The following is a 20,905-nucleotide window of genomic DNA, read 5'->3' as shown; positions in this document are numbered from 1 at the left end:
CGACATCCTGTTGTCTTGACAACCATGCAATATCGTAAACCATATTCAACGGTCATTCTCCAGTGGGTAGAGTGACGTAATACACGTAGGATAAGCAATATGCTAACAATATTGCATGCTATCAAACCAAATGAATTAAACCTGCTAGAAGGGAATAGAACACGTTTTTATTCCATTGAAAAAGTGTCCTGTATGGATAATATATACGTTATTTACCAGCTGGGAGGTCCGTATCGTGAAATACCGTGACCGAGGTCTTGAAAGTACTGACCGAGGCCCTCTGGGCTACTAGACGCGCGTTGTCAAAATGCCAAACTGGTTCAAAATTAAAATTCTTTTCATTAACTTGTGCTTTGTTTGTATTTATTTATTTACTTGTATGTCCATATAATATAAAGAACATTACACGGTTGCGTAAAGATATGAAGTTTATCTTCTCGTGTTGAAAATATTTTCACTCACTCGTGAATATATACATTCACCACTTGAAGATAAACGTCATATCTTCATATCTTAGCGCCACTGTGGAATGTTCTCTACTTATCAACGCAATATAATGATTTAGATATTATAATATTATACGAAATGATGTGAATTATGTTTGTTCTCCTCGCTGTACTCACACTCCTGACAGCGAGCTCCAGCTCGTCCCAGAGGACACACACACCGATAAGCGTTAATCTCGTCCACACACGTGGCTCCGTAAGAGCAGGGAGACGACTGACACTCGTCTACATCTGACAAGATGACAGAAAGATGGAAAACATACTCTGTTTCACATGTATGTAGTGAACACAAGTTCAATGGAAATCATCGTCAGAAGCGACACATTTTAATTCTATCAATGAAATTCTTTAAATTTCATATGCACACACACACACAATTAGTTATATTTATACTGCATTATTGTTCATCTTAGTCTCAGAAAGTCGACATGGTGTATCTGTAATCTCACAGCTCTTTTCAACATTGCTTTGTTTCCCTCAGCAACTTAAGAATTCTTCAATACTAAGATAAAAGATAACGAAAGAAGAATATAATCAATTTCCAGGCTGCCAAAAATGCAACACGTGTACAGTACCAGTCAAAATTTTGTACACCCCTACTCTACTCATTCATAGGATTTTCTGTATTGTGACTATTTTCTACATTGTAGAACAATATTAAACTGCAGTTGTCATGAACAGTTTTGCACTCAAGTTTCCATCAATGAAGAGTTATAACATCAACGAAACTGACTTCATGTTATAATGTTATTGTTAGTCATGTTGTCTGTTGTTGCCCAAATGAGGATGGGTTCCTTTTTGAGTCTGGTTCCTCTCAAGGTTTCTTCCTCATATCATCTGAGGGAGTTTTTCCTCACCACCTTCGCCATAGGCTTGCTCATTGGGGATAGATTAGGGAAACAATTAACTCATGTTTTAAGTCATTCAAATTCTGTAAAGCTGCTTTGCGACAATATCTATTGTTAAAAGCGCGATACAAATAAACTTGACTTGACTTAAAGTCATCAAAGCTATGAAATAACATATGGAACCACAAAAAATTATGTGGTAAATAATAGTGTTTAAGTGTTAAAAAAACAAAATATGTTTGATATTTTCGCTTCTTCAAAGTGTTCAGCGTTTACCCTGATGACGCTTTGTACACTACTGGCATGATCTTTACCAGCTTTATGAGGTAGTCACCTGGAAAGCTTTTCAATTAACAGGTGTGTCTTGTCAAAAGGTAATGAGCGGACGTGTTTCTTACCTTCTTAATGTGTTTGAGATCAAACAGTAAATACTAAAAATACACAAAATAAAATCGCCCTATTTTACACCACAACTGTCGTAAATCCATATTACATCAAGAACCGCTCAACTAAGTAAAGAGAAACGCCATCCATCATTACTTTAAGACATGAAGTGACTTAATTCATAAAAACAAAGAAAAAACATTAAAGTAGAAGGTGTGTCCAAATTTTCGACTGGTAATATATTAATCAACTGTTTTGGTTTGGTTTGTATTCCCTTAAATATATTTACTTCAGTTAAATATGAGATTTCTTTCACCTGTTTGGTGTGAGATTAAAATAATTCACCAAAGACATTTCTGATAACTTTTTTGAATATATCTTCACCAGGGGTGCCAATAATTCTGGAGCTGACAAGTTTCTTATCTTATGTTTCAATTATCAATCCAAACCTATTTTAATAGTTATTATCATTATTTTATGGCTACTGCTTGATTTACGAACTCTTTTATCTCATTTAATCTGTGTATTCTTGAATATTTATACTTCGGCAAAAAAGGATAAAGACGAAATATAGACTAAGATAAAACTAAGACGTCGAGATTAAAATAATTAACCAAAATACATTTCTGATAACTATTTTTAAAGTCTATTATCACCATGGGTGCCAATAATTCTGGAGCTGACTGTAAATATTGACACTGAAAACGAGTACTGTAGTCAGTCATTCTGTAATTTAAAAAAAAATAAAATAAAATTACACACACATTTTATATATATATATATATATATATATATATATATATATATATATATAAAAAAAATTTTTATTTAAAAAAAATCCACCTACATTTTCTTCCTTTTTATTATTTTTATTCTCTTTTTTCCTGCTTTTATCCACATTGTCCACTTTCACTATAATTTGATTGATGTAATTTGGGTTGTTTTTTTTGTTTTTTTAAATAATAACATATGTTGATGATAACTGAATATTTAATTGTACATTTAATTTCCAAAAAAGCTAATTATACTCCAGGTTTGAAAATGATTCCCTAAGCTGAAGGCTATCTGAAGTAGAATTGTCTCATCATGAACCCAGTAGAACTTTTATGTTAAAAAAATGATGTATAATGTGCTCACTGATGCGACAGTCGGGGCCGTCAAACCCAGGAGCACAATGACACCGGAACCAGTTCACTCCGTCCACACACTCACCTCCATTATAACTGCACAGAGAGAGTTAAACACACACACACATGGTCTGGAACAGGCTTCTTAAACCGTACACTGATTACGATTGAAACTACATCACGTTTTATTTTACAAATCTTACCATGGGTGAGGATTACAGTCATCAACATCTATTAAAAAAAAAAAATCAAAAGTCTTAAACTCTTAATTAATGCTCATAACGCTACCTATACATATTAAAACTCCAGACTCATGAAGGTCATTAAAATATGTGGGTATGGCCTTACTCTCAGTGCAAGTAGGCCCCTCCCACCCATCCTTGCAGATGCAGGTGAAAGATCCACCCCCTCCAACACAGGTCCCTCCGTTAGCACATGGCTGAGAGTCACAAGTGCTGTTCATCGCTGCAGGGAGTAAAGAGAGACAAGTCGTCAGTTTAGATTTTGTCCTGTTAGAGTTGCTGCACGTCCGGCACTGAGACGCTGAAGCTCACCTGAGTTACAGGTACTGCCTCTGAAACCAGGGGGACACACACAGCGGTACAAGTCTCCATGATCAAAGCAGCTTCCTCCGTTCAAACACGTCATGGAGTCACACTGACTTTCTCCTGTTACACACACACCCACACACACACACACACCCTGATAACTACACATACATGAAAACATATACAGAACTGAGCAAGCATGCATGACAGATATAGTTACACACACACACACACACACACACACACACACACACACACACACACACTTACGTGACTGACAGGTCTTGCCCTTCCAGTTGTCCGTGCATCGGCAGTAAAAATCATTGAGCAGGTCGACACACACGCCACCGTTCATACACGGCTCCGACTTACACTCGTTTACCTCTGCACACAGAAACAAGGGATCAGTCAGAAGAGGAGATGAGAAGATATACTGAAAGAAAAGAAAAAAGGAGAGAAGAGAAAAAGATGATAAAAACAAAAACAAGAGAAGAGAAGAGAAGAGAAGAGGAAAGGAGAAGAGAAGAGGAGAGAAACGAAAAGAAGAGAAGCAAAGAGATGAGGAGAAGAGATGTGAAGAGAAGAGAAGAAGAGAAACAAAAAGAAGAGACACGAAGAGATGAGGAGAAGAGAAGAGGAGAAGAGAAACAAGAAGAGAAGTGAAGAGAAGGGAAACAAAAAGAAGACAAGTGAAGAGATGAGGAGAAGAGAAGAGGAGGAGAAGAGAAGAGAACAGAAACAAAAAGAAGAGAAGAGAAGACTGACCGTGGTCACAGAGCTGACCCTCCCATCCGTTATGGCAGACACAGCTAAACGAGTTAATGCCGTCTAAACACGTTCCCCCGTTCATACAGGGAGACGGAGCGCAGTCATTAACATCTGCACAGGAAACACAACATTAACACACACTATTACACCACTAACACACACTACCACACACTATTACACCACTAACACACACTACCACACACTATTACACCACTAACACACACTATTACACCACTAACACACACTACCACACCACTAACACACACTATTACACCACTAACACACACTATTACACCACTAACACACACTATTACACCACTAACACACACTATTACACCACTAACACACACTACCACACACTATTACACCACTAACACACACTATTACACCACTAACACACACTATTACACCACTAACACATACTACCACACACTATTACACCACTACCACACACTATTACACCACTACCACACACTACCACACCACTACCACACACTATTACACCACTACCACACACTATTACACCACTACCACACACTACCACACCACTAACACACACTACCACACCACTACCACACACTATTACACCACTAACACACACTATTACACCACTAACACACACTATTACACCACTAACACACACTACCACACCACTAACACACACTATTACACCACTAACACACACTATTACACCACTAACACACACTACCACACCACTAACACACACTATTACACCACTAACACACACTATTACACCACTAACACACACTACCACACACTATTACACCACTAACACACACTATTACACCACTACCACACACTATTACACCACTACCACACACTATTACACCACTAACACACACTACCACACCACTAACACACACTATTACACCACTAACACACACTATTACACCACTACCACACACTATTACACCACTAACACACACTACCACACCACTAACACACACTATTACACCACTAACACACACTATTACACCACTAACACACACTATTACACCACTAACACACACTATTACACCACTAACACACACTACCACACCACTAACACACACTATTACACCACTAACACACACTATTACACCACTAACACACACTACCACACCACTAACACACACTATTACACCACTAACACACACTATTACACCACTAACACACACTATTACACCACTACCACACACTATTACACCACTACCACACACTATTACACCACTAACACACACTACCACACCACTAACACACACTATTACACCACTAACACACACTATTACACCACTACCACACACTATTACACCACTACCACACACTATTACACCACTACCACACACTATTACACCACTACCACACACTATTACACCACTACCACACACTACCACACCACTAACACACACTATTACACCACTAACACACACTATTACACCACTAACACACACTACCACACCACTAACACACACTATTACACCACTAACACACACTATTACACCACTACCACACACTACCACACCACTACCACACACTATTACACCACTACCACACACTATTACACCACTACCACACACTACCACACCACTAACACACACTATTACACCACTAACACACACTATTACACCACTACCACACACTATTACACCACTACCACACACTACCACACCACTACCACACACTATTACACCACTAACACACACTATTACACCACTACCACACCACTACCACACACTATTACACCACTAACACACACTACCACACACTATTACACCACTACCACACACTATTACACCACTAACACACACTACCACACCACTAACACACACTATTACACCACTAACACACACTATTACACCACTAACACACACTATTACACCACTAACACACACTACCACACACTATTACACCACTAACACACACTACCACACCACTAACACACACTATTACACCACTAACACACCCTACCACACACTATTACACCACTAACACACACTTACACTATTACACCACTAACACACACTTACACTATTACACCACTACCACACACTACCACACACTATTACACCACTACCACACACTACCACACACTATTACACCACCACCACACACTATTACACCACTACCACACACTATTACACCACCACCACACACTATTACCCCACTACCACACACTAACACACACTATTACACCACTAACACACACTACCACGCACTATTACACCACTAACACACACTATTACACCACTACCACACACTACCACGCACTACCACGCACTATTACACCACTACCACGCACTATTACCCCACTACCACGCACTATTGCACCACTACCACACACTATTGCACCACTACCACACACTATTGCACCACTACCACACACTATTGCACCACTACCACACACTATTGCACCACTACCACACACTATTGCACCACTACCACACACTATTGCACCACTACCACACACTATTACACCACTAACACACACTATTACACCACTAACACACACTATTACACCACTAACACACACTACCACACACTATTACACCACTAACACACACTACCACACCACTAACACACACTATTACACCACTAACACACCCTACCACACACTATTACACCACTAACACACACTTACACTATTACACCACTACCACACACTACCACACACTATTACACCACTACCACACACTATTACACCACTACCACACACTACCACACACTATTACACCACTACCACACACTATTACACCACTACCACACACTATTACACCACTACCACACACTATTACACCACTACCACACACTACCACACACTATTACACCACCACCACACACTATTACACCACTACCACACACTATTACACCACCACCACACACTATTACCCCACTACCACACACTATTACACCACTAACACACACTACCACGCACTATTACACCACTAACACACACTATTACACCACTACCACACACTACCACGCACTATTACACCACTACCACACACTATTACACCACTACCACACACTATTACCCCACTACCACACACTATTACCCCACTACCACACACTATTGCACCACTACCACACACTATTGCACCACTACCACACACTATTGCACCACTACCACACACTATTGCACCACTACCACACACTATTGCACCACTACCACACACTATTGCACCACTACCACACACTACCACATACTATTACACCACTACCACACACTACCACATACTATTACACCACTACCACACACTATTACACCACTAACACACACTACCACACCACTAACACACAGTATTACACCACTACCACACAGTATTACACCACTAACACACACTATTACACCACTAACACACACTACCACACACTACTACACCACTAACACACACTACTACACCACTAACACACACTACTACACCACTAACACACACTACTACAGCACTAACACACACTACTACAGCACTAACACACACTACTACACCACTAACACACACTACTACACCACTAACACACACTACCACGCACTATTACACCACTACCACACACTATTACCCCACTAACACACACTACCACACACTATTACACCACTAACACACACTACCACACCACTAACACACACTATTACACCACTAACACACCCTACCACACACTATTACACCACTAACACACACTTACACTATTACACCACTAACACACACACTATTACACCACTAACACACACTTACACTATTACACCACTAACACACACTTACACTATTACACCACTAACACACTACCACACACTATTACACCACTACCACACACTATTACACCACTACCACACACTATTACACCACTAACACACACTATTACACCACTAACACACCACTACCACACACTATTACACCACTACCACACACTATTACACCACTACCACACACTATTACACCACTAACACACACTATTACACCACTAACACACACTATTACACCACTAACACACACTATTACACCACTAACACACACTATTACACCACTAACACACACTACCACACACTATTACACCACTACCACACACTATTACACCACTACCACACACTAACACACACTATTACACCACTAACACACACTACCACGCACTATTACACCACTAACACACACACACCACTAACACACACTATTACACCACTAACACACCCTACCACACACTATTACACCACTAACACACACTTACACTATTACACCACTACCACACACTACCACACACTATTACACCACTACCACACACTATTACACCACTACCACACACTACCACACACTATTACACCACTACCACACACTATTACACCACTACCACACACTATTACACCACTACCACACACTATTACACCACTACCACACACTATTACACCACTACCACACACTACCACACACTATTACACCACCACCACACACTATTACACCACCACCACACACTATTACCCCACTACCACACACTAACACACACTATTACACCACTAACACACACTACCACGCACTATTACACCACTAACACACACTATTACACCACTACCACACACTACCACGCACTATTACACCACTACCACACACTATTACACCACTACCACACACTATTACCCCACTACCACACACTATTGCACCACTACCACACACTATTGCACCACTACCACACACTATTGCACCACTACCACACACTATTGCACCACTACCACACACTATTGCACCACTACCACACACTACCACATACTATTACACCACTACCACACACTACCACATACTATTACACCACTACCACACACTATTACACCACTAACACACACTACCACACCACTAACACACAGTATTACACCACTACCACACAGTATTACACCACTAACACACACTATTACACCACTAACACACACTACCACACACTACTACACCACTAACACACACTACTACACACTACTACACCACTAACACACACTACTACAGCACTAACACACACTACTACAGCACTAACACACACTACTACAGCACTAACACACACTACTACACCACTAACACACACTACTACACCACTAACACACACTACCACGCACTATTACACCACTACCACACACTATTACCCCACTAACACACACTACCACACACTATTACACCACTAACACACACTACCACACCACTAACACACACTATTACACCACTAACACACCCTACCACACACTATTACACCACTAACACACACTTACACTATTACACCACTAACACACACACTATTACACCACTAACACACACTTACACTATTACACCACTAACACACACTTACACTATTACACCACTAACACACTACCACACACTATTACACCACTACCACACACTATTACACCACTAACACACACTATTACACCACTAACACACACTATTACACCACTAACACACCACTACCACACACTATTACACCACTACCACACACTATTACACCACTAACACACACTATTACACCACTAACACACACTATTACACCACTAACACACACTACCACACACTATTACACCACTACCACACACTATTACACCACTACCACACACTATTACACCACTACCACACACTAACACACACTATTACACCACTAACACACACTACCACGCACTATTACACCACTAACACACACACACCACTAACACACACTATTACACCACTAACACACAAGCCCATGCTTTATCTTTCATCATTACATTACATAGAGCTCATAAATCTGATTGTTTATCTCAGGACTGCAGATGTTCACCCTGAACACGGCACTCCCGGCTCTTTATGTAAGTGAAGCTGCATGTCAGGAGGCCACATAGTGTTTAACCAGAATCATGTGAGTTCTGTCAGAGTGTAACAAGTCGCACACGTGAGCTCAACATATTTGCTGAGGGTTCAAATTCCCTCGCTTATTTTCACTCCGCAGAAAGCATGAGGACGACATTGTTTCCTGAAACCTTTTGCAGTAATGACTTCCTGTCATGATAACTAATGCCTCTGAGATGTGTGTGTTTCTGTAACTCACTCTCGTGGCAGTAGGTCCCTGTAAACCCTGGTAGACAGGCGCAGGTAAAGTTGCCTCCTGATTGGCTGATACAGCGACCGTGTGGGCCACACACGTTGGATGAAATGTGCCAAGCCCCTTCCTGGGTGGAGTTGTTCACCACGGATATGGTGCAGCTGTCAATCACTAGGTTCAAAACACAGCAGAAGATATATTTTTGTTTGGTCAAAGCAGTATTACAAAAGGAAACATAAAGCAATGCAAGACAGAAAGGAATGAAACGCTCCATGCTGTGCTGTGATGGGAAAACAATCAACGACAGGGCGGTGTGATGAAACAGAGTTACTGCTGCCACCCTGAAGAGGATTATTTTCTGAAAACAGTGTTTAAAAAGAGTGTTTTATTCTTCTTATACCACAAGCAATTTGCCAATTTACTTTTTTTCAATGAAAGAACAGCATCATGTTTTTTATCCATTTATAGTTACATTTAATGTTGAATATTCCATGACACAAGCTCTCACTTCCATTATAGCAGCAATAAACAGTCACCAGTATCTCTTTTTTATATAATTTCATTAGTATTTAATTAGGAATTAATTAATAAGACCAAAAAAACCTCAGCTTGTCATGTGACCAAGAAACTGCAGTAAAGTGTAAACTCCTCTGTCCTGAAAATGTCAGAAAACTTAAAGTGACAGTTTTGCCTCTGACTGTTACAGCATGCTGACACTGGAGACTCCTTCCAGAAATGTTAAATAAATATGCTTCTCCTTCCAGATCCTTCACCGCATTAACGATGGCTTTCAACTGAATTCCTGGATAATGTATTAGAACAAGTGCATTGATATAAACCTGCATGACTGTTGCTGATGCTGTTACAGGAAATTAATCAACACCTTCGGACCAATCAGAGTCCAGAATTCATCACCTCTATGGTGTAATTTGTTTTTAGTCCAGGTGATATCAGCATGGTGTAGGTACATCACCTTGGCATGAACTGAGCTTGCAGTGGTCCGTCAGCTCAGCGCAGGTTCTGCCCTCGTAACCATCAGCACACTCACAGTAGAACCCTGACTGCAGGGCGTGGCACTGAGCTTTATTTACACATGGGTTAGGAACACACGGCTCCACCTGTACCTGCACCGGCGGCGAGATGGAACGAGATTAAGTTAAATGGAACAGGAGAAAGAAAGAAAAGTGAGAGAGAGAGAGAGAGAGAGAGAGAGAGAGAGAGAGAGAGAGAGAGATTAAAGGAAAAAGGGGTCAAAGATGGTGAGAAAGACTGGGAGATAAAGAAGGAACAGTAAAGAGGAGGTCAAGAGGGCAGAGTGGGGGAGAGAATGAGAGGATGCAAGGTAAAAACAGAGGGAGACAAACTGGAAGATGGAGGAATGGAGAGTGAGACAGACTGAAAGAGAGTAAGGGGGGAGTGAGGGGGAAAAAGGAAAAGAAAAATATGGAGAATACAGTAAAAGGCATCAAGGAAAAGAAAAAAAACAAAAATGGGGAGAGAGTGAAAGATGGAGGAATGAAGTGTGAGAGACAGACTGAAAGAGAGAGAACAAGAGCAAGTGCAGTGGGAGTGAAAGAAGAGTAAAAGAAAATAGAGAAAAGAGAGTGGTAGAGAGAGAGAGAAAGAAAAAAAACAGAAAAAATGTGGAGAGAAAAAAATGTGTGAGAGGTGAAAGAGGGAGAAATGCAAAGAAACAAAAAGGGGTGAGAAAAGGGTAGAAAAAATGAAGCGAGAAAGAGGGAGTGAGGGAGAAAGAGTGGTAGAGAGGCAGTGAGATGAAGCAAGATGTCACAGTCCGGTCCAGTCCATCCATGCCTTAGATTGTGGGACTTCCATGCCGGCTCCGGGACAGGAATTCAGTCCTGCCTTGCTGAAGGCCATTTTCCTGAAGCGGCACTCCCACACCTGCTCCCTCTCCTCTCCCATCAGCCAGGGCTTTTTAAGAACTGTTTGGAGCGACTCCATTTGCCAGACTGTCTCTTGTAGACTTTCCTCGCCTCGTTACAGCCCTTTGGTATTGTGACTTCTCGATTCCCCCTGCCTGAATTTTTTCCTTGTTTTTTGTCTAGTTTTCTGTCGTTTTTTTGTCCGTTTTTTCCTGCCTGTTCTTTTGGATTGTGTCTTTTGCTCCCTCTGCCTGGATTTCCCTTGTCCCCGTGTTCTTCAGTTTTTGTGAAGATTTTTCTGTCCTGTTTTTTGTCCCTGATCGTGCCTACCTGCTCCTCTGCGTTTTTGACCTCCTGGCCTGTTTTTTTCTGATTACTGATTTTTGCCTGAGCCCTACTGTACCTTTGCCTTACTGCCATCTACTTCATTAAAGTTGTTCTCTCTTTACACTGTCTGTTTTGAGTCTGCTCTTGGGTCCTCACTTCGCCATTCGTGACACAAGAAAAGATCAAGACTCAGAGAAAGAGCAAGAAGGGAGGTTAGAAACAGAGAGAAAAAGAGAGAGCGAGAGAAGTAGGAAGAGAGTTAAGGAAGAGGAGCGTGAGAAGAAAAAGATAAAGATGGAGTAAGAGGAGAGGAACGAGAGAAAGGTGAAGGAGACAAAAGAGGAAACAAATAGGAAGAGAGAGAAAATCCGAGACAAAGAGTGTGTGATGGAGAGAGAGAGAGGTGATGTGTGTGTGTGTTCCTCACCTCGCAGTGTGTCCCTGTGTATCCACTCACACACTGACACTCGTAGGTGGTGTGTGTGGCGTGACACTGACCACCGTTCTGACATGGCGAGCTCACACACGCACTCTGCTGCACCTCACAGTGCTTACCCACAAACCCCGGCTGGCACTGGCACACATAGCCATGATGCCCATCCTACACACACACACACAAGTGAAAATTGAGAAACAGCTGCCAGTTAGGGAAGTGCACGTTTCACACACTGAATGCTGTGTGTTGTTTTTTCGTTGGCAGTTTGATTTACTGAAATCCTGATTGTGCCGTGAAGGTGTGAGAAAATGTCTGTTTGTACTCACTGTACACGTGCCGCCGTTCTGACACTGGCCATAACACGTGTGAATATCTGCAATTAGATAAAAATGTACAGAATTTGATCATCTTTTTTCTTGGAGCTTTGATCAGCAGTAAAGAGAAAGTCTGGGCCCAGTTTGCACACGTCTCAAATGTCATCAACTGGCAATGACGCGTTTGGTGTCTGCACAAATCTTCAGATATTTTCTTCTTCAGATAACATTGATCTTCAAACTTTGGGAAGCAGGGCTCATGGGGGGAGGGGGAGGGGAGTTGACTCAAACTACACTGAGGGAAACTCTTGGTGCTCCCAGGGCTGGGTGATATGACAGGACAATGTTCTGTGCTGTGATCAATGATACTTCTGTGCACATTTCTGAGATCTTGTGGATCTTTTAAAATAATTATTTCCTTTTTTTAATCTCTTTTTTTCCCCCCAATGGATGGCTTTAATGCAGTACCCCGCCCTCCTGGAGCACAAATTGAACTCCGCCCACGTTTACTGAATCTTGACAAACTGACTAGAAGCAGCTGATGTGAGAATTTTGCACTTAAATCTTTCAACGTTAAAAGGTTAAAATATTTTCAGGTTTTTTTCCTCCTTGTATGATCACTCAATTAATAAACATGTTATTTGTTGTATACATATTCCTTTGATATAAAAATTTTTGAAGACATGAAATGAAGTATCATCCCCCGAGTTATTTTTAATGCAAAACTCCTCTCTTGCTCCCAGTTTGTTTGCAAAGCCAGATATGCGCATGCATGCATATACAGTACATACAACAGCTATTCCACGAAATCAAGTTGACGAGGCGCGTAGCACCGAGTCGGCTATGAGCAGTGTACGACAAGATTGAGTGGAATAGCTGTTTTATTCTGTCCACATTCACTGGATTTTGAGAAACAGAGCATTTTTATTTTTTGCAAATTCAATAAATAAAAACTTTATACAAAACGTCCGACAAAATCATTTCCGCTTAAACCGGCAAAATGACAGGCGCAATTTGTGACAAATGCTATAATAATTCTTGAAAAAAAAAAAAAAAAAGATACATTCTTACCATCAAATACTTTTATTCCATATTTTGTTGCTTTTTTTGTATTTTTTTTTTTTTTTTTTGGGGGGGGGTTGTTTTCGAATAGAGTTTTTATTTCAATTTTTTTCAGCGCCATTTTGGTTTCCTCTACTCATGGTATATAAGCTGATAGCCTAGTAGTAGTAGGGTAGCCAATCAGAGCACATGATTGCTCATATCCAGTGAATGTGGAGAGAAGAAATATTTTATATATATATATATATATATATATATATATATATATATATATATATATATATATATATATTAGTCAATAGACAGACAGACAGAGAGCTAGGAAGAGGGCAGGGGTGCCATTTTTTTTACCATTGGATTAAAAAGACTGATAATTTTATTACTGTTTGACAATACGACAAAAATAAATCTGTCTTTTTATGATATAAATACATTTTTGAAAATGACATTATTTAAAAAAATATAAATTCTCTAACACTGAAGAGCAAATTAAAAGCCGTAAAATATCTCATCTCATCTCATTATCTCTAGCCGCTTTATCCTTCTACAGGGTCGCAGGCAAGCTGGAGCCTATCCCAGCTGACTACGGGCGAAAGGCGGGGCACACCCTGGACAAGTCGCCAGGTGCCGTAAAATATTTTAAAGTAAAATGATTAAGCACAATTTTAATATCACAGCGGCTGCTTTCATAACTTATCATGATATTGATATTCTATAGTCGTCATATACGACTGTATCTGGTCATTTCCCCCGAGCCGGAATCTAACACTACGTTCAGACTGCAACCTGAAACGACCCATATCCGATTTGTTGTGAAATCCGATTTTTTTGTTAGGCCGTTCACATTACCAATTATATGAGACTTGTATGCGATCTCCAATATGAACGGAAAATGACCCAAAAGTGTCCCGCATGCACAAATTGACACGTAATAAGCACATCTACGTAATACGTAAACACAAAAAAAGCGCACCCTTCAAGTTTGCAAGTAAAGCATGGAGATGAGGCGAGACCTGGCGATGTGGTTTTTGTGGCGGCGGCGGAACTCACACAATAATCTGATTAATGTGGGCAGCAGACTAATGAGACCAAAGGTGTCAAACTACTGGAAATTTCCAGAACAATCTTATAATCTTGTAATACAGGATGGTTTAAGTTATAAATCAGTTATAGAAACTATTTTATTTAATCAGCCTAACAGATCAACATCCAGGTCCCTACCAAATCCACCATTAGCTTGATCAATTCTATAAAAGTCTATTTAAATTCTGAAAACTGTACAAATGTTGTTGTTTTCCACCAAAGAGGCGGGATTAGCCAACGCAGAATAGTGACGTTTGTCTCTTGTTGATGACGTGTAGGTCGCATGAATGCGACCTGTCCGGTCAGACTGCAGTCGCATGTGAAAATATCGGATATGCATCGGAATTAGGACCACATATCCAAGCGGCCTGGGTCGCATGTGAAAAAATCGGATCTGTGTCGTTCAGATTGTCAATAACAAATCGGATACAGGTCGCATATGGGCAAAAAAATCGGATATGGGTCGTTTCAGGGTGCAGTCTGAACGTAGTGTAAAGTGACACTTCAGGGAGCGACAGTGTCTCATTGATTCACTTGCACGAGTTCAGTGTTAAATTCACGAAGCCCTTTAAACCTCAGCGTGCTCTCCGAGCGCTGACGATTGTGTTTTCAGGAAATGTTCTGAAAACACTTCTGAGATGGGCAGTATATTTATTTTCCTGAGCTTTCATGTGATGATTTTCAGCGTGTCCTCTGAAGGCATCGTGTGCGTTCTTCATCCTGTACTGCAAGTGTATTATCTCAGTGTGTGCACTTAGAATAACCGTAATCCTCGCAACAGACGCCCTCACACACTACAGCTCAAGGCTACAAATACAAAAATGCTAATGCACTACTACTTCTTCTTCTTCTTCCAGGTTTTGGTGTTCTTTTAAGACCTAAACTTTCAGTGTGCAGCGAAAGCAAGTGTGAACATGCACGATTAGCAGAACAAGTGAGCAGCAAAACATGCAGGAAACAAAGATGTTCGATTCAGTTTCCGCCATACAGAGGGACATGAAAGGTCAGATCTCTGATGAGCTGAAATGTGTCCAGGATTAACCTTGTGGCCTCCATTCGCATTTTGTGTTGCTCTGTCGATCTGATTTATAAAAGATTAACAGGTGAAAGGGAGATGTATGAAAAACTAAAGGAAATTCAGAGGAGACAGGGAAAGCTGGAAATAAAATACTGATGCTGATATACTGACTGATGTCACAGTTTGGTCCCGCCCACCCTGGATAGCAGGCACAGAGATATCCGCCAATCAGATTTTTACATGAGTACGAGTTTGCACAAGGCCTCTTCATGCACTCATCCACGTCTGTGAAAGACAAAGACAGAAACAAGCCATGAAGCCCCTCCACCACTCAGGGTGGCACACAACCTGCTCCGAAGATATAAACTGAGAATTGTGACTCAGACAGATACAACCCCGATTCCAAAAAAGTTGGGACAAAGTACAAATTGTAAATAAAAATGGAATGCAATAATTTACAAATCTCAAAAACTGATATTGTATTCACAATAGAACATAGACAACATATCAAATGTCAAAAGTGAGACATTTTGAAATTTCATGACAGCAACACATCTCAAAAAAGTTGGGACAGGGGCAATAAGAGGCTGGAAAAGTTAAAGGTACAAAAAAGGAACAGCTGGAGGACCAAATTGCAACTCATTAAGTCAATTGGCAATAGGTCATTAACATGACTGGGTATAAAAAGAGCATCTTGGCGTGGCAGCGGCTCTCAGAAGTAAAGATGGGAAGAGGATCACCAATCCCCCTAATTCTGCGCCAACAAATAGTGGAGCAATATCAGAAAGGAGTTCGACAGTGTAAAATTGCAAAGAGTTTGAACATATCATCATCTACAGTGCATAATATCATCAAAAGATTCAGAGAATCTGGAAGAATCTCTGTGCGTAAGGGTCAAGGCAGGAAAACCATACTGGGTGCCCGTGATCTTCGGGCCCTTAGACGGCACTGCGTCACATACAGGCATGCTTCTGTATTGGAAATCACAAAATGGGCTCAGGAATATTTCCAGAGAACATTATCTGTGAACACAATTCACCGTGCCATCCGCCGTTGCCAGCTAAAACTCTATAGTTCAAAGAAGAAGCCGTATCTAAACATGATCCAGAAGCGCAGACGTCTTCTCTGGGCCAAGGCTCATTTAAAATGGACTGTGGCAAAGTGGAAAACTGTTCTGTGGTCAGACGAATCAAAATGTGAAGTTCTTTATGGAAATCAGGGACGCCGTGTCATTCGGACTAAAGAGGAGAAGGACGACCCAAGTTGTTATCAGCGCTCAGTTCAGAAGCCTGCATCTCTGATGGTATGGAGTTGCATTAGTGCGTGTGGCATGGGACGCTTACACATCTGGAAAGACACCATCAATGCTGAAAGGTATATCCAGGTTCTAGAGCAACATATGCTCCCATCCAGACGACGTCTCTTTCAGGGAAGACCTTGCATTTTCCAACATGACAATGCCAAACCACATACTGCATCAATTACAGCATCATGGCTGCGTAGAAGAAGGGTCCGGGTACTGAACTGGCCAGCCTGCAGTCCAGATCTTTCACCCATAGAAAACATTTGGCGCATCATAAAACGGAAGATACGACAAAAAAGACCTAAGACAGTTGAGCAACTAGAATCCTACATTAGACAAGAATGGGTTAACATTCCTATCCCTAAACTTGAGCAACTTGTCTCCTCAGTCCCCAGACGTTTACAGACTGTTGTAAAGAGAAAAGGGGATGTCTCACAGTGGGAAACATGGCCTTGTCCCAACTTTTTTGAGATGTGTTGTTGTCATGAAATTTAAAATCACCTAATTTTTCTCTTTAAATGATACATTTTCTCAGTTTAAACATTTGATATGTCATCTATGTTCTATTCTGAATAAAATATGGAATTTTGAAACTTCCACGTCATTGCATTCCATTTTTATTTACAATTTGGACTTTGTCCCAACTTTTTTGGAATCGGGGTTGTAGTTTCTCAGGTGATTGTCTCGGTTTGTCTGCTCCTGCTTTTGGCCTGCACTGTTCCAACTGAAAGGCTGGACGTTTCTTGGTTATCCTCACACACACACACGCGCACACACAAAAAGATCTTGAGTGCAGACTGAATAAAACCCACAGCCTGTAACAGGAGCCGCATGTATGATACATTTCATCATCGCTGTGACCGACTTCTTCACAGATAAAGAGAGAAGCTTCACTGGGCTTAAATTTGACCCTGGAGTAAAAGACCTCACCCCCTCCGTCTCTCTCTCTCTACCAAATATACCCCTGTGAGAGTAAATTTAACCAGTGTTCGATGGTTGCTATACGGCTGAAGTTATATTTAGCTTCACTCGGGTTACTGATAATGTACGGCCTTCTATAGCAGATGCACAGTCTGCGATCCTCAGATGTCCAGTAGCACGCACACACACACACACACACACACACACACACACACACACACACACAGTCGGCTCGTGTCAAATACAGCATTGGGTTCAAAACCTCCATTCATTATCTACAGCACTTATCCATTAGGGTTGTGGCTGAGCTGGAGCCAATCCAGATGAGAGGCGGGGTTCACCAAATCTATCACAGGGCTATACAGAGACAAACAACCATCACGCCCACACCTACGGGCTATTTAAAGTAGCCAGGTGACTGAATCTGCATATCTTTGGACTGTGGGAGGAAACCGGAGCACCCAGAAGAAACCCACACAAGTGTGAGGAGAGAACATGCAAACTATCACATCACACAGAAGGACCCCAGTCGGCCATGACATTCAAACCCAGAACCTTCTTGCTATGAGGTGACAGTGATAACCACTGCACCACGCCACCGTGACGCCCCTATTTTAAACCACGCCTTGTTAAATGAATCATGCAGAGGTTGCGTAAGACTTTCTCACTGTCCGTCATTGTGATGGACGGGATCATAAAATTATTATCCGTCATTTTCTTTTTCCATCAATGAGACACATTTTCAAAAACAACTCAAATCACTATATTTTACGGAAGCCGCGAGAGGCCCTTCATATAATCTTTTTTTATTCACCTTGTTATCCTGAGATAACGACATAATTAATTCAGGATCTCGAGAAAACAACACAACTATTTTCGAGATCTCGAGAAAACAAAACCGTTATTTCATGATCTCAGCTGGATCACTGTATCTCCGTCGGTAGAGACGAAGCCGGGCCAGTCTTCTGCGGAGGTGCCGCGGACTAATTTTGAAATTATCGCTTATTAAAAGACTTAATGCGATCTCTCCCTGTGTCAACCCCTGATCAAAATATTGCCTTACTAGGTGATCGATTATTCCAGACATTCTAATGACCAAAGTTGCGTCTATACAGAATGAGAAATAGCCCCAAAGTCAGCACATCACAAGTCTCTTGGCGCACCTGAATGAACCATTTCTCAGCTGTTTACTCGAGATCATGGAATAATTGTTTTGTTTTCTCGAGATCACGGAATAACGGTTTTGTTTTCTCGAGATCTCGAATTAGTTGTGTTGTTTTCTCGAGATCCTGAATTAATTATGTCATTATCTTGGGATAACAAGGTGAATAAAAAAAAAGGACTATATGAAGGGCCTCTCTCGGCTTCCATAATATTTAAATAATATTGGCTGTTTTTTTACGTGGTATATCAGATATATTCCATTCGGCTAGCATGATTTTAAACGAGTCGAAGACGAGTAGCTGAATGGAATATATCTGATATACCATGAAAAAAAAGACAGCCAATATTATTATTATACATACACGCTCTTCATATCAGCATACTCACCTTCTAGCAGGTGTAGCGTTCAGCAGTAGTGTTAGCGAAGGCCAACACCAGTGCAGTCAAGCCAGTGCTATCAAGAGCCAGTAGCACAGGATAACGACCGAGAAACTCAGATTTCTGTCTCCGGACTCTTCTTCCATGCTGCACGCTTGCCACAGTGTTTTTCACTCAGACTTAAGTATATCATTTCCCTGTGTAATTTACTTAATTACTTTTAAAATCAACAACTACACACAATGGCGCGACCTGGCAGCCAAAATTCTCTCAAAATCTTCTGTATTTAACAAAGCAAACTTTGCGGTCATGTTTGTTTACAAACTGTCACAGTCGCTGGCTAGCGCAGAAGTTTTACATCTCTGACGTGTCTCTTTTCTCGTTTTTTGATGTCTGTTGGTATGTTTTTTTTCTTCTAAATATGCGTGAAAAATATCTAATGAAGTTTTGGGAGCCTTTTGGGTGCTCAGCGCATCTTTAGTTTCAATTTTCAGTTTATTTATTTTGTGCTTAATTATAGCACAGCTAATCCTAGCAGTAGTACTGGATTAGCCTCATCTTTCCCCTTTCCTGGTGGACAAAGAAATGTTTCTGTGCATGCGCAGCAGAAAAATTTTGTCACTGGATAGTCACATGAGCGCCGACATGTGATGTCGTGTTGTCTTGACAATGTGCAATACTGTAACAAGGTAGAGTGGCGTAATACACGGACGATAAGTGATATGCGAAAAATATTGCATGCTCTCGAACCAAGTGAATGAAACCCACTAAAAGGGAATAGAATACATGTATGTTATTT

The 20,905-nt window shown here is 41.0% G+C and overlaps 1 protein-coding gene across 2 annotated transcripts in view; it reads right to left on the bottom strand.

Annotated features, from left to right (window-relative positions):
* jag2a (jagged canonical Notch ligand 2a) overlaps positions 1 to 20,905 on the bottom strand; it is an 89,848-nt gene that overhangs the window by 13,195 nt on the left and 55,748 nt on the right. Inside the window, exons 10-21 of one of the 2 annotated variants that reach the window (XM_060925224.1) lie at positions 16,512 to 16,625; positions 13,190 to 13,236; positions 12,855 to 13,028; positions 11,188 to 11,338; positions 10,221 to 10,385; positions 4,179 to 4,292; positions 3,684 to 3,797; positions 3,420 to 3,533; positions 3,214 to 3,330; positions 3,069 to 3,096; positions 2,876 to 2,961; positions 624 to 737 (exon numbers count right to left, since the gene is read on the bottom strand). In XM_060925224.1, coding sequence (XP_060781207.1) covers positions 624 to 737; positions 2,876 to 2,961; positions 3,069 to 3,096; positions 3,214 to 3,330; positions 3,420 to 3,533; positions 3,684 to 3,797; positions 4,179 to 4,292; positions 10,221 to 10,385; positions 11,188 to 11,338; positions 12,855 to 13,028; positions 13,190 to 13,236; positions 16,512 to 16,625 — 1,338 coding nt within the window. The remainder of the gene's footprint in view (positions 1 to 623; positions 738 to 2,875; positions 2,962 to 3,068; positions 3,097 to 3,213; positions 3,331 to 3,419; positions 3,534 to 3,683; positions 3,798 to 4,178; positions 4,293 to 10,220; positions 10,386 to 11,187; positions 11,339 to 12,854; positions 13,029 to 13,189; positions 13,237 to 16,511; positions 16,626 to 20,905) is intronic. The other variant, XM_060925226.1, reaches the window with a different exon arrangement.

Source organism: Neoarius graeffei, chromosome 7 (assembly GCF_027579695.1).
Source record: "Neoarius graeffei isolate fNeoGra1 chromosome 7, fNeoGra1.pri, whole genome shotgun sequence".
NCBI lineage: Eukaryota > Metazoa > Chordata > Actinopteri > Siluriformes > Ariidae > Neoarius > Neoarius graeffei.
This window is presented reverse-complemented; position numbering and strand designations above follow the sequence as displayed.